The sequence below is a fragment of the Branchiostoma belcheri genome, unplaced genomic scaffold (assembly GCF_001625305.1).
Source record: "Branchiostoma belcheri isolate BF01 breed outbred unplaced genomic scaffold, Haploidv18h27 scaffold14, whole genome shotgun sequence".
Taxonomy (NCBI): domain Eukaryota; kingdom Metazoa; phylum Chordata; class Leptocardii; order Amphioxiformes; family Branchiostomatidae; genus Branchiostoma; species Branchiostoma belcheri.
This window is the reverse complement of record NW_017802824.1, coordinates 1,762,943-1,775,069: the sequence shown is the minus strand read 5'-3', so window position 1 is coordinate 1,775,069 and position 12,127 is coordinate 1,762,943. Positions and strand designations below refer to the sequence as shown.

The 12,127-nt window shown below is 39.0% G+C and overlaps 1 protein-coding gene across 2 annotated transcripts in view; it reads left to right on the top strand.

Moving 5' to 3' along the window:
- Positions 1-297: 297 nt before the first annotated feature.
- LOC109464690 (synaptotagmin-like protein 4) overlaps positions 298-12,127 on the top strand; it is a 53,717-nt gene continuing 41,887 nt past the window's right edge. For both annotated transcript variants that reach the window (XM_019761738.1, XM_019761737.1), the window contains exons 1-3: positions 298-476; positions 7,506-7,714; positions 8,610-8,704. In XM_019761738.1, coding sequence (XP_019617297.1) covers positions 8,615-8,704 — 90 coding nt within the window. In that variant the 5' untranslated portion in view covers positions 298-476; positions 7,506-7,714; positions 8,610-8,614. The remainder of the gene's footprint in view (positions 477-7,505; positions 7,715-8,609; positions 8,705-12,127) is intronic.

Below are 12,127 nucleotides of genomic sequence, written 5' to 3'. Positions count from 1 at the left end.
TTTCAAGGTTTTGGTTACATAGGGCACTTAATTCTTGTCAGATGTTCAGAATAGATTCTATGGTGGCATGAAATAATCCATCTTATAATCTTATTTCACCTTTTTTATCTACCTGTTACACTGTAATCTTATGATCTTTTTTTGCTCTTTTTGTTGTTGTTCTTTTGATTGACATATTATAAGCTCTAGACCTGCCCACCAGTTGTGGCATGACATAACAAATGACATCATCCCTTTTTCATGCAAATGAGAGGTACATCCACCTGTCATTAGGGCGTGTCCTGCTCTCAGGTGACCTTTCACCCCTCCTTGAAGAGCCTGGCTGTGTGCATTCTGGATTGTTCAAGCTGTTACGTCCTTATTTGGCATCACCAGGGGCAAATAAACCCCAGGTAGACACGTTTCTTCCGGAGGGTACGATATATGTGGAAGGCTGCCAAGGGAGAGGTTTTGTATAAGGGATAGAAAGTTAGAAGGTGAGTGATCTTTACTGGCAAACTGTGCATTCTTATGGAGGAGTGTTTTGTTAATTGGCATGTCTGTTTCTAGCCTTAGGGCAAAATTTAACAGAATTTGTACTGTAACTTTCGTATAGCTGAAAGATAAGATACCAATGGTCGAGCTAAAACTCGAAGTGATGCCACCAATCTAGCAGTAAACGTGCGAGATTGTTGAACTTTAAATATAGCACCAACACAACAGGTAGTGGTAATATGAGACGGCCATTTAGTTTTGCTACTGAAGTCTGTTAAGGGATATGGGGCTTTTATTGTGAGACGGCTGTTTATATAGTGTGTTTATGTTCAGCACATGAATACAGATGTGTGTGATGAAGTCAAGTGGAACAAAAGTGTTGGAAGGATCGATGTCCGGTCAATTAACATGACTGACCCAACCGCCAAGGGTACAGGATACAGTACTGTATAATGTACAAAATGTAGCATACTTGGAAAGGCCATGTAAATTCAATTTGCTGTTTCAAGAGTTTTCTATTATCATAATATAAGACCTGATAATTTCAAAGTCCTTTTCTGCCAATCTACAATTTCAGACAATCGCAGACTTGTTTTCAATTTGAAAAAAAAACATGGCTAAGGACACTAAACAAAATATCAGTTCTGTACCAGGTGAATTAATTGTTTTTATGATCCTTCACCATAATTGTAACCACATTGTGTTATTACACAGCCATGTTTTTATATTTATTCATCCACAAGAAGAATATTATGCATACCTTTTGAGGCTATTAGTATTATAGCTAAAACAGAATATTCATGGTATGTTGTATATATATTGCACAGATGAATTGTTTTGCAAATATTAGCTTCTATGAATTACAGAAAGCAATCTAAAACTAAGACTCACATAAGCATATGCTAGCTAAATTTTAACAAAATATTAATTTTACAATATTACTGAGACTGAGACAAGGCAAAGGTGAATGTTAATAATGGTTAACAATATTTTCTTCAATATTATTATATTATAAACTGTGTTTCAGAAAAAAATCATTTAAAAAAAGTACATGTACATCAAGAAGAGATTAACCCACAGCACATTTTTATGTAGTCATTTTTCTTCTCAGGAATGTAAAATGCCATTTCCATCATTAATTTGAACGCTTATAAGAAAGGCTGATATATGAAGAAATTTAGTGCCATTAGTCATATTTGCTTACATGATAATCTGCTTTTACATGCAAATACAGAGCTGTCTAATTTTGAACCGTTTCATATTTATGTGCATAAATTAATCATGATTTAAATGTCTAGACTTCTCAGGGCAGTTTAAAAATGTCACCGTGGCTCCAAATTTGCACCAATTACAGCTGTATTATTTTCCCAAGGATGCTCTCTTACTTACGACTATAATTTTCGGAGGCCTCAAAGCAGCTTGAAGGTCGCGTGCTCCTATTGAGCGCCAAAACTTGCAGGGAAAACGGTATCCTGTGGTGGTTATAGGAGATAACGCTGGCTGGATAATGTTTTTTCTCACGGGGACCATTCCGTATGCAAATGGTCGCACGCGTACGTTTGTAGAGGGTGGACAGCCGTTAGTGGGGGCAGTCAATGGACCTCGTCTTGTAATTGCACTGCTCTGCAATTTGGCCAAGGGTGTACCAAATTGACATTATGTACATGTAATCACCAGTCAGATGTGGGGTAAGATTAAAACCTAGCCACTGTCACTTCAGGCATTCTCCAGGGAGTTGTGTTATTGTTGGAAGCCATACGAGGTAAATGTGTCTCATTTTTTCTTAATCCCTGAAAGTTTTAGTTTGGGCCATCCAAAAGAAAAGGTTGGCATAATATTGATGAATTATTCTGCCAATGTATTGACAGTATTATACATGTTAACATAACAGTTGTTTTGCATGTAATTCTTGATTCTTAAGCCGATGTAAAAAGATTCTGTACATTTTTTTTCAGCCAACATTGAACCAAATCGTAAGTTGTCCTTGTCTTTTGCAGATATCCATCCAGTGCAACTAAATTTTGTGCAGTAGCACGACAAAGCAACTTATTTCTGGAAAGCCTTTCCCTTAATATTTCACTTTAAATATTGTTATCAAGCTAACTTCATTATGATTTTACATTTTGTATGACATCCAAATCTTTTAGTATGACAGTGTGTCTGTCCACAAACCCACAAATAAACAAATGGCACTGACAACACAATGTCCTTGGTAAAGGTAACAAGCCTTTTGTTGCATATTCATTGTATTTGTTGCTGTCTAGTGCTCTGTGGCAGTAACGTTACAGTAAACATTGTTCAGGATTTGTGGCACGCTATTGTACGATAAAAGTAAACCAGCTTTTGTTACAATTTAGGGCTTGCACATGTTAGTGCTGTAATAAGATGTGAAAGTATTTACTGCTTTGTCATATATGTGGGTTGATGTTGAAATATAGCATAACACCCCTATTTGACAACTAAGTGGACTGGTCCAGGTTGTGTCATTTAACCAGGTGGCCTCCCCCTAAAGCTGGAACAACAGGTCAGGTCCAGTCAGCCAGGAACACTGACTGTTGTTTAGGCTGACATAACTGGTCACAGCTAGTCAGTACTAATGCTAGTGGTCAACCCTTTTGGATCTTATTGGTGTGCATATAGTGAGGACACCTGCTATGCTCTTCTCTACAAGATGTTACACTTACAGTAACGTTACCTTCTACTAATGATAAGGTAAGGCAGGTGTCTGTTATGAAGCCTTTATATGATCTTAAGCCTTAGCTTAGCTATGGTTGCCCGCATGAGAGACTGTGAGAAGAGGTGGGAGTACACTGATGTAGCAGATAGCCCAACTTTTCAGTGTGGCGTAGAATTATCCAGGTGACGTCTGTGGATAGCATTACATGCATCAACAGGTAGGAACTGACAGAGCTCAGGCTAAGATACAGATAACATCAGAATTTTCAGGTTGGGGTGTTTGTTCTTTTATCACACAATTCAGCAAAATGCGACAATTGTAACTGTTACAGTAAATAATTTTATTCCAGCATGAAGAGGGATGAAGTAACTTCTTATAAGCCCCTCCCCTTGTCTGAGCTACCCCTATGCATGCAGTAGTCTCGTCACACCTTGGGTAACTGGTATGCAGAGTGGACATGGCAATCCCTTTGTCTTCAGGGTAGTGCTAAGGCTGTAGATCCTCTGTGGCCACGGCCATCATTCTCTGGCTTTCCTGTGGAGAAATTTTGCCTGCGTCGACCGTATTCGGAAATCTGGATATTCTTCACTAATAACATTGATCCATGGGTCATCGACCCTTTTTCAAGGACAAGCATGTGTGCAAACTCACCTAATATCACAGTATGTGCAATACACAATTTTGAAAATCAGTCGATGTCAACTAAATGTACATTATGTAACACAGTCTGGCACCGTCATCAAACTCAGATATTCTAAACCGGTAAAACAGGAAAGGGCTGGGCTGTTACTGTTTACTTAGCACATACCAGTCGGGATATGCTGATACTCAATGTGGGAGAGCAACATGCTTCAGTTAGGTCTGAAAGTATTACCTCACTAAAACCCGGCTGCCAAAGTACAATATGTATGACTCAGTAGGTCAGAGGTCAAAGATAAGGGATGCTTCCTGTAGTTCCAGCTAGTGTTTTCACTGGTGGTGGAAAGGTATGTTGGCGTGCTTGTTAAGTTTCCTTTTGTACTTGGAATAGGAAGTGTACACAAGTAAGGTACACATTTCCTAGTATCTGTGGGCTTAGCTGGCAGTCTACAAAAACGTTGTGTGATTCAAGTACTGGCCCACCTGTAGGCTTTCTCATGTAACATACATGTAGGAGGCCAGGTCAGTGTTTTCATTTGTTAACAGGTGGTTGTTACCCATTTCAGATCAGATTTGTACAGGCTATGGGTGTTTGTACATGTAGATGGTTATACATGTACTAGTTAGATTGTAAATGCTAGTTAATGTATTTGAAAACTCAATGTTGGATATAATACACATTTCTTATGCCAAGGGCTAATCCAAGTGGAAATGATATACCAGATAGTACTATGTAGTGCCCTGAGGGCATTAGATATCTGCACGTGTGAATTCTCCAGTTTGAAAACTAATCCCTACCTGACAGCACCATTGATATACTGCACTATCAGTAGATATTATGTATTACTACAACATGTATGTAGTGTCCTGTAGGCATTAATTATCTACACGTGTGAGTTCTCTGGTTTGAAAAACTAATTCCTGACAGCACCATTTTTGTGTTTGAAGGACTAGACCCAGATGTTTCTATTGATTTAATTTTTTTACAAGTATTTTGAGTTCGCTCTCACTTTACTCCTCATTTGTGTTTGAGGGAATAGACCCAGATGCTTCTATCGATTGAATCCTTTACAACTACTTTGAGTTCCCTCTCACTTTACAATGCTTGCAATCCCTGGCTAATAATAATAGGTTTATTAGACAGTATATAAATTTTAAGAATGACTAACTGTTCGATAAAGTGTGTCAATGTAATCCTCATCAAGGCTTTGTTAGATATTGAGACATATGCATCTCTGGTATTATGTGACACTTTTATTCATAAGGGGTCATTTGTAACTGTTGAAGTACCCCCCAGAAGGCATTAAGAGCAGTGCACATTAAGTATCAGTATCAAACCTTCACCCCATCCATGTCTGTGTTGTTCCTATAGTAAATCACAGCCTTCCTACTGTGATAGTCCATGTTTGTAGGGGAGGTCGATACAGTGCAAGGCTACAGAGGAGATCGAATATGCGCCCTACAGCATCAGTAGAAAGAAGCCATGGTGATCAAAGGGTTCTTGTTACCTTCAGCGACTATGTGTGCAAACTAGGTCACCTGGAATAAGCACGGACCTGGTGTTGTCGTCCATGCATTTCTACCACGTTCTGATCTGTTATGAGATCTGTGCACAGTGAATATTGGAATCTGCTGCATTGCTGAGATGGTGGGTTTTAAAACACCGGAGGTCATGCCCCAAATGCGATGTTGACATTTGGAATGGGGCGGGGTTATCAACACGGGTCGCGAACAACACAATATTGACATACTCGACTGAAGAGGCCACGGTGCTTTCCTCTGTTTGATCATTGTGTATATAGCAGTGTGCACGGCGCAGGATTAAAGAAAGGGGCAGAATCTGAGGGATGGAGAAAGGGTAGATGTCAGTGAATACAAAATGTACCTGGTATTTTAGATCAAATGTCCCATATGGTAAAAGCTTGGAAATAAAAAACCATCTGTCAACAGTGTATACAAAATGTATATCAGCATGTATGATGTAACCATGTTTGAAGCAGATACAATGTATAGCACCCCAGTTTGAAGGTTTCTGTATATTTATTCCAAGAACTATAATATTTGTACTTCGTAGAGTGGAACTCGCTGCCACCAAGTACAGTAGGGGCATCATCGCTAGATAGCTTTAAGATATTCAAAAGTTAGGTGTAACAAGTCATTTGGTGTATTATAGCCAGCTGTTGCCGCACCGCGTGCCTACAAAGCTGGGTGTGTTATACATAGAATCTGATACATAATATATATATTGTACATTTGTACGGTTGTACTGTGTAATTACATGTGATACACAATGTAAATATGGCATGTCGTTTGAAGTTGAATCGAAGTTTAGGTTATAATTAACTGTACCCAACGTTTCATCCAACAATCACACTAACAAGAATACAGTTCAGAGTTTTCAAAAGCATAATTAATGCAAGCTCCAAAACATATGTGTAATTTAGCCACTTCGGGCTAAAAGTATAGCATTTTAGTTTTGTGGTTCACAGAGTTAGTACTACCAGCATGTACATGTACATGTAGGTATCCTTTCATCTCAAAAAGATGGTGGTACCGTGGTAGTACTCTAGGTCTGGCCGTGTGCAGCATCTAGTGTGGCTACTCAGCACTCATAATCTCTGCATGGCAGTCCCGGCCACAGTCAAGATGACCACAGCTAAGACACAAGAAAATTGAGATCTTTACCAGTATATTACCCACGAGTATCTTTTGTCAACTTCCCAAGACCATAAAACAGCTGTTACGTTGTAACGTAAACATTTAACCCTGGTATGTAACGTTAAGATCGTGGTCATTAGTCAACTATGCTCTACATGTAGTTCACAAAGCCTCTCTTGTACCTGTCAGACATGCAGACAGCAGAACACAATCCCACCTTGGCATTGGGCAAATATTTGAGCCCAGGTCTCACTTAATTGTCCATGAGTGCTTTTGTGTATACATAGCACGGAAGATATGCATAGCCATGTCAGATGTACCAAGCATGCTAATAAGTGCTTAGGAAAGGTTTTCTGAATACGTCTTACATTATCAAGTTTTATTGTGTTGACATCTGTAATAGGTGCATACAAAGTTACACTATATATAATGATGACAATTTGGTAAATATTGCAGCTGTTGAGGTATGGATATTGTACAGCTTAAGTACATCAATACATCACCCCAGCGATCATGGTAATTATGCCCCCAGGGAACACGTGATGTCATAATTCAACAAACAGGGAGGAATTCAGGTCACTGCACTGAGAAGAACAAATACTTACAACTAGATACCGGATGTTCGAATGTGAAATCATTCTGCTAGTAGCCTCAGGTCACCAAACCTTAAATTTTAAGCATCCAAATCTCTTTCATCCTTTCCACAAAAGTCTCTTTTGCCCTCTCTGCAATTGGGGAGAGAACGAAAGAGACTTGGCAGCTAAATTAGGTTTAATCAATCCAAAAACAATTTTCAGAATTAAGTTGGCCCTGCTGGCTTCATTCTATTACATTGTACAATAAACCAACTCTCTGCCCAGGTACATTGTTGAGAATTACAATCATTTAATTTGACTGTGTAAGAAGGAAAGACAAAAAATTCTGCCAGCATCCCAAGTCTAGATGAAAGAATACCATTAAAACATCTATCACTCAGATCTCAGATCACTCAGATTCTGCTGAATTACTTCCTTTGTGGCCTACTTACACTCATGATGTGTATCTTGTATCCACACAGGTGTGGAAAGCCTTTGGAGACCAAGTATGGACCGGTCTATGTGACGCTGCAGTAAAGGAGTGAGCTGACAGGTGTCCTTGTTGCAATCTTCTGTACAGCGACTGGTGTGCTGCAGAAAGATCATGTAAAAAAAAAAAATAACCTGCTGCTCATCTTCACCATCTACTAGTTACAACTTCAAGATTCCAAGTTTGATATTCATGCATAAGGTATGCTGTTGAACTTAAACTTTGTGTTGATTTGACTGTTACCACTGTACCAGAAAATTTGAATCGTTATCACAGTATGACAAGTTTTGAACACCACTCAACTTTTATGACTGAAGACAGTGTTTTGGATCATAAGCTGTGTGACAGAACTTTTTTATTACACAACTTGACTGTTAGATGAATTATTTCTCATGTGAGCTGATTTACATCCTCGTTTGTAATTGAGATGCATGACACTGTCGCTGGTAGTTCCTGACATTATTCTTCAATTAGGAATTCACACTTGGGATTATTTTTCATCAATTAACAAAAGCTCTCTTGCAATAGATAATCATTAGTTTCAATTGTTTGACTATAAAAAAAATTCCGGGGTTGAAATTGGTTTCAATACATACATGTACATGCATAATTTTCTCAGAAATATTATAACAAATCTGTTTTTCATCCCCAAATATTTATTTGTGTGCTGTTGATACAATTATTGCCTCTGGCTTTGTGTATTGGCTCGTTTCTATTATGTCAATTGTGTTCTGTGTGCACAGATTCTTGCTGCTTCGTTTTCCGCATTTACACTCTACGCCTTAGCTTTGTTTTTTTAGACTTTGCTTCTAGAGATCTGATCGGCATATCTTGTAGGTCATTATGTTTCTGATTTTTTCATTGCTGCTTAAGTTACATGTGAGATAAGTTTAGATACTTTAATTTGAAGTTGCAACCTTGGTCTTCTTTTCCTCACAGCCTCACATAATTTCCCTTACATTTCCTTCACCGACGTATTGTCATAGCACCCTAAGTTTCTTCCATCTCACATCCATGAACGTCCATTCTCAACGTAAATGACTGCAGAGTCTCCTGACTGACATACATTGACTGACAGCTGTCACCTGTGTTCCAGAAGTCATGGCATCCTTCAATCCCTTTAAACACTTGAAGCCCCAGGATCGAGAAGTCCGTTCCTCGGGTGATCTCCATGAGATGTACAAGACGATGGTTTGTGCGGCTTTAAATGAATATAAATGGCTCTCTGTCTGGACTAACCATTTTGATGTGACGTTTCCTCTCTATGGAAATAGTTGTGCCTACTACAGAATATAATGCTGACAGCTAGCTGTGTTCACTTAATGGACAAAACAGGGCAACAAGTTATGCTTGAATTGCCCCGCAGGCTCATGGCTCATACATAAAAGGCTTGTACTTGAAGCTTTGTGGCTTCAATAAAATGAAGAATTCACAAGATCATGGTACCCGTAAATTGAAAAGTTTAATATTGGGGTATTTAAAGATCAGTTCAGTTCATTTAAAGATCAAGTCATGTCAAGGCCTTAATATTTATTTTCAACAGCCTGTTCTGCCAACTTGCAATTGGCCGCTTTTCAAGAAGGTCAAGAGAATGGGGGTGGGGAGGTGGCAGCATGGGTGAATATTAGATTCAACTATACAATTCAACTAGATAAATAAAAAAAAAACAAGTAAACAAGATACACGATCATGGTGCTTTGGGTATTCTGGCTTTGCTTGACTCCATTTGAATGAAGCACTGTAAATGTGGGTAAGGGAAAACATTAATCTTCTCCCACCCAAACATTTTCAAATGTAATCATAGATGAAATTTTCTGGACTGATGGCATTTTCACACGTTCTGGAAATGCTTTTGGCATCTATAGATAAAACTATTTGTCAGCATATTGTAGATAATTTCTGAAGATGGATTATTATAATTGCTTCTGGTAATATTCTCATTTCCTGTCTTGAACTCCAATTTATTTTATCAGAAAAATGGTGGCACTGCTGAATAAACTGTTCATTTCAGCATTCAAAAAGAAGCAAGTGCTTTTTCATGAAAATTTAAGCAGCAAAAGAAGTCTATAGTTTAGCAATAAACCTTGTCTTATTCATCTTTTAAACTTCATTGTCTGGTTTTGAAATGGTCAGAAAACCTAATACAGTATTTCAATCCTGACTGGTTTGCCCTCTAATATCTTTTTTTTTTCTAAACTGAGTGCTAGAGCTTTCTTAAATCTGATATGTGCTCATGGTAAAAGATAAAATGGTCCAGTTGACAGAGTTAATAAGAATTGTGAGGTGGAATTCAACAATGAGCTAGCATAGAGTGTCAAAAAGTGGTCTGTTTGTGAATCCTCCATGGGAAAAATTCCCCCTTTTGTTCGACGCCCCTTCTATATTTGCAGAGTCAACCTGGGGGTCAATTCTTCGCATCACACAAGAAACATGTGATGAATTCTCCACCCTTTGTGTTGTATCATACTCCCATTTAACCAAATTGCAATGTCTGTAGATTGGATTGGTCAGCCATTACCGGTCTGTGGACTATCCCAGCGACACGCCATTGGCTGACACAGCATCACGTATTCTTAGAGTGTAATAGGACACATTCAATTTGGTCTTGAATGTGTTCCAAATGCCGAGATACAACAAATTTGATTAATCCTGCAGACGGGATACGGCTGGAAGGTCTAGATTCATCAGCAGTTTCTGTGAGATGCATGTCCTTGTCACCCGCTGCCTCGTAGTTGGAAACACCCTGCGGACATGTTATGCGTATCTTGGTGTCTTTGAGGGATTTTATGTAACCAGAGGAAGTTTGAGATCAAAGCTGGCTTCCTGAGATAAGATGCGAGGGGCTGTCCATTTGGAGGAAGCCGCGGCGACAATGGCAACAGATCCCAATAACTCGGAGTAAGCGATAAGAATCCGTGGCTTTCTCCTTTCACGCCACGTTGCTGTCGGTACGCAATAATGGACTGACGACTTTTACCAAAGTTTGTCGGGATACACTGGACTTATCAGCAAGTGTTCAGACGCTTTCCATGCTTTACGAGACTTGAGAACGAAATCCTCCTAACTGCTGGGCGTTGGGAAGTTTATACCTTATTGGACGGGAGGTAATCCGCGATGAGTGGGTTTCATCTAGTCGGGCCGTCCGGACTACGGAAATCGAGACCCTGCGGCCGAGGATGGCACCTACAGGGACCCAGTTCCCTCCAGAGAAAGGTTTTCCGAATTCCAAAGGCGGAATTTTACTTGGATCCTGTGAGTCTTGGCAGGGTTACGTTAATTTTTCTTCAGATGTTGCCCCTGTGATTGACGACATTCCTGTAGATTTGCATCACAAATTTTCATCCATGTTTTCCAGAGCCTCACCAATTTCCGTTAGATCATTGACAGTTGACGTCATTCACCCCATAGCCCTCATCTCCAGATACCAATTCTCCCTCCTTATAGTCTTAAACTCTTCTGCTTTAATCCAGCCTTGCTTGCCTATAGCAGTGCAAATTATGAAAAATGCTCCAATGTCAGCCCCAAAATTGCGAAGTTTGATCAGAAGTCGCCCCACAGGGATATCATTAGTGGTATACATTTCATTAGAAGGAGGTTTGATTTTTCGTTTCCTTTAACTGTTGGAGCAGGTTATATCAAAACTTGATATAATTTCATCCGGCTTTGAACAATTCTGCTATTTTGGGTGAACAGCAGAGTCAGCCTCTGTATCTAAAATCAATTGTAATGAACTTAAGAGACATTAGTTCAGTCCTAGAGATGAGCAGTGCTGGGCTGTAGCATCTTCTTAAGGTAGGGAAAAACAAGATTTTAGAACCTAGCCGAGTGTGTTCAAAATTATCCTGTTGATCAGAGGGTAGGTTAACTTCATTCACACTCATTTACATCACATGATGGCTAAGAGATGTTGGTTAACAAGAGGTAGATGCAAACAAAACATTACGACGCCGGCATAATAAATTATGCAGTTTTTCTTTCCTTCTGTTTTATTAACGTGAAAACTGTACATTGAGTGCTAAAATCATAATTATCGTCTTTTAAACTACGGTATAGCTGGATTTAGTTTGGCCTGTTGTTTTGTTGTATTTGGTACATTAAATTTTGTACATATCGCCAAAAAAAAACATTTAGGAAAAAAGGTAAAGGTCAACTTGTTTGACCATGAATAGTTTATTAGGATCCTACTTAGTGACAGACAAGTTGAGACCTGGAAAGGGTCTGTAAAACTAAATTCTAATTATGACTTGAGCGTTATATAACCTCTTTGCCTTTCATTAATCTCTAGTCAAGAGCAGTACAGTTTATTTTATAGTACAAGGAAGGATTTAGAATTAATACACTCGACAAAGTTCTGTGAGCTTAGGAGCTTTCAGACAGCATCCACCATCTTTCTTCAGCCAATGAAGTTTATTTTAGCTCTCGCAATCAACTGAAGTTTATGGCACAGTGCAAGTTACTGGACTTTTACTGCAAACACAAAGTCTGGAAACATGCCTTTCCCAAGTCAATATTTGGCCTGTGCTGGGTAACGTGATATTGCAGATTAGCCACAATGACAATGCAGTGGTAAGATGTGTTCATAGGACAAGTATGACCAGATGGTACATTATTGTA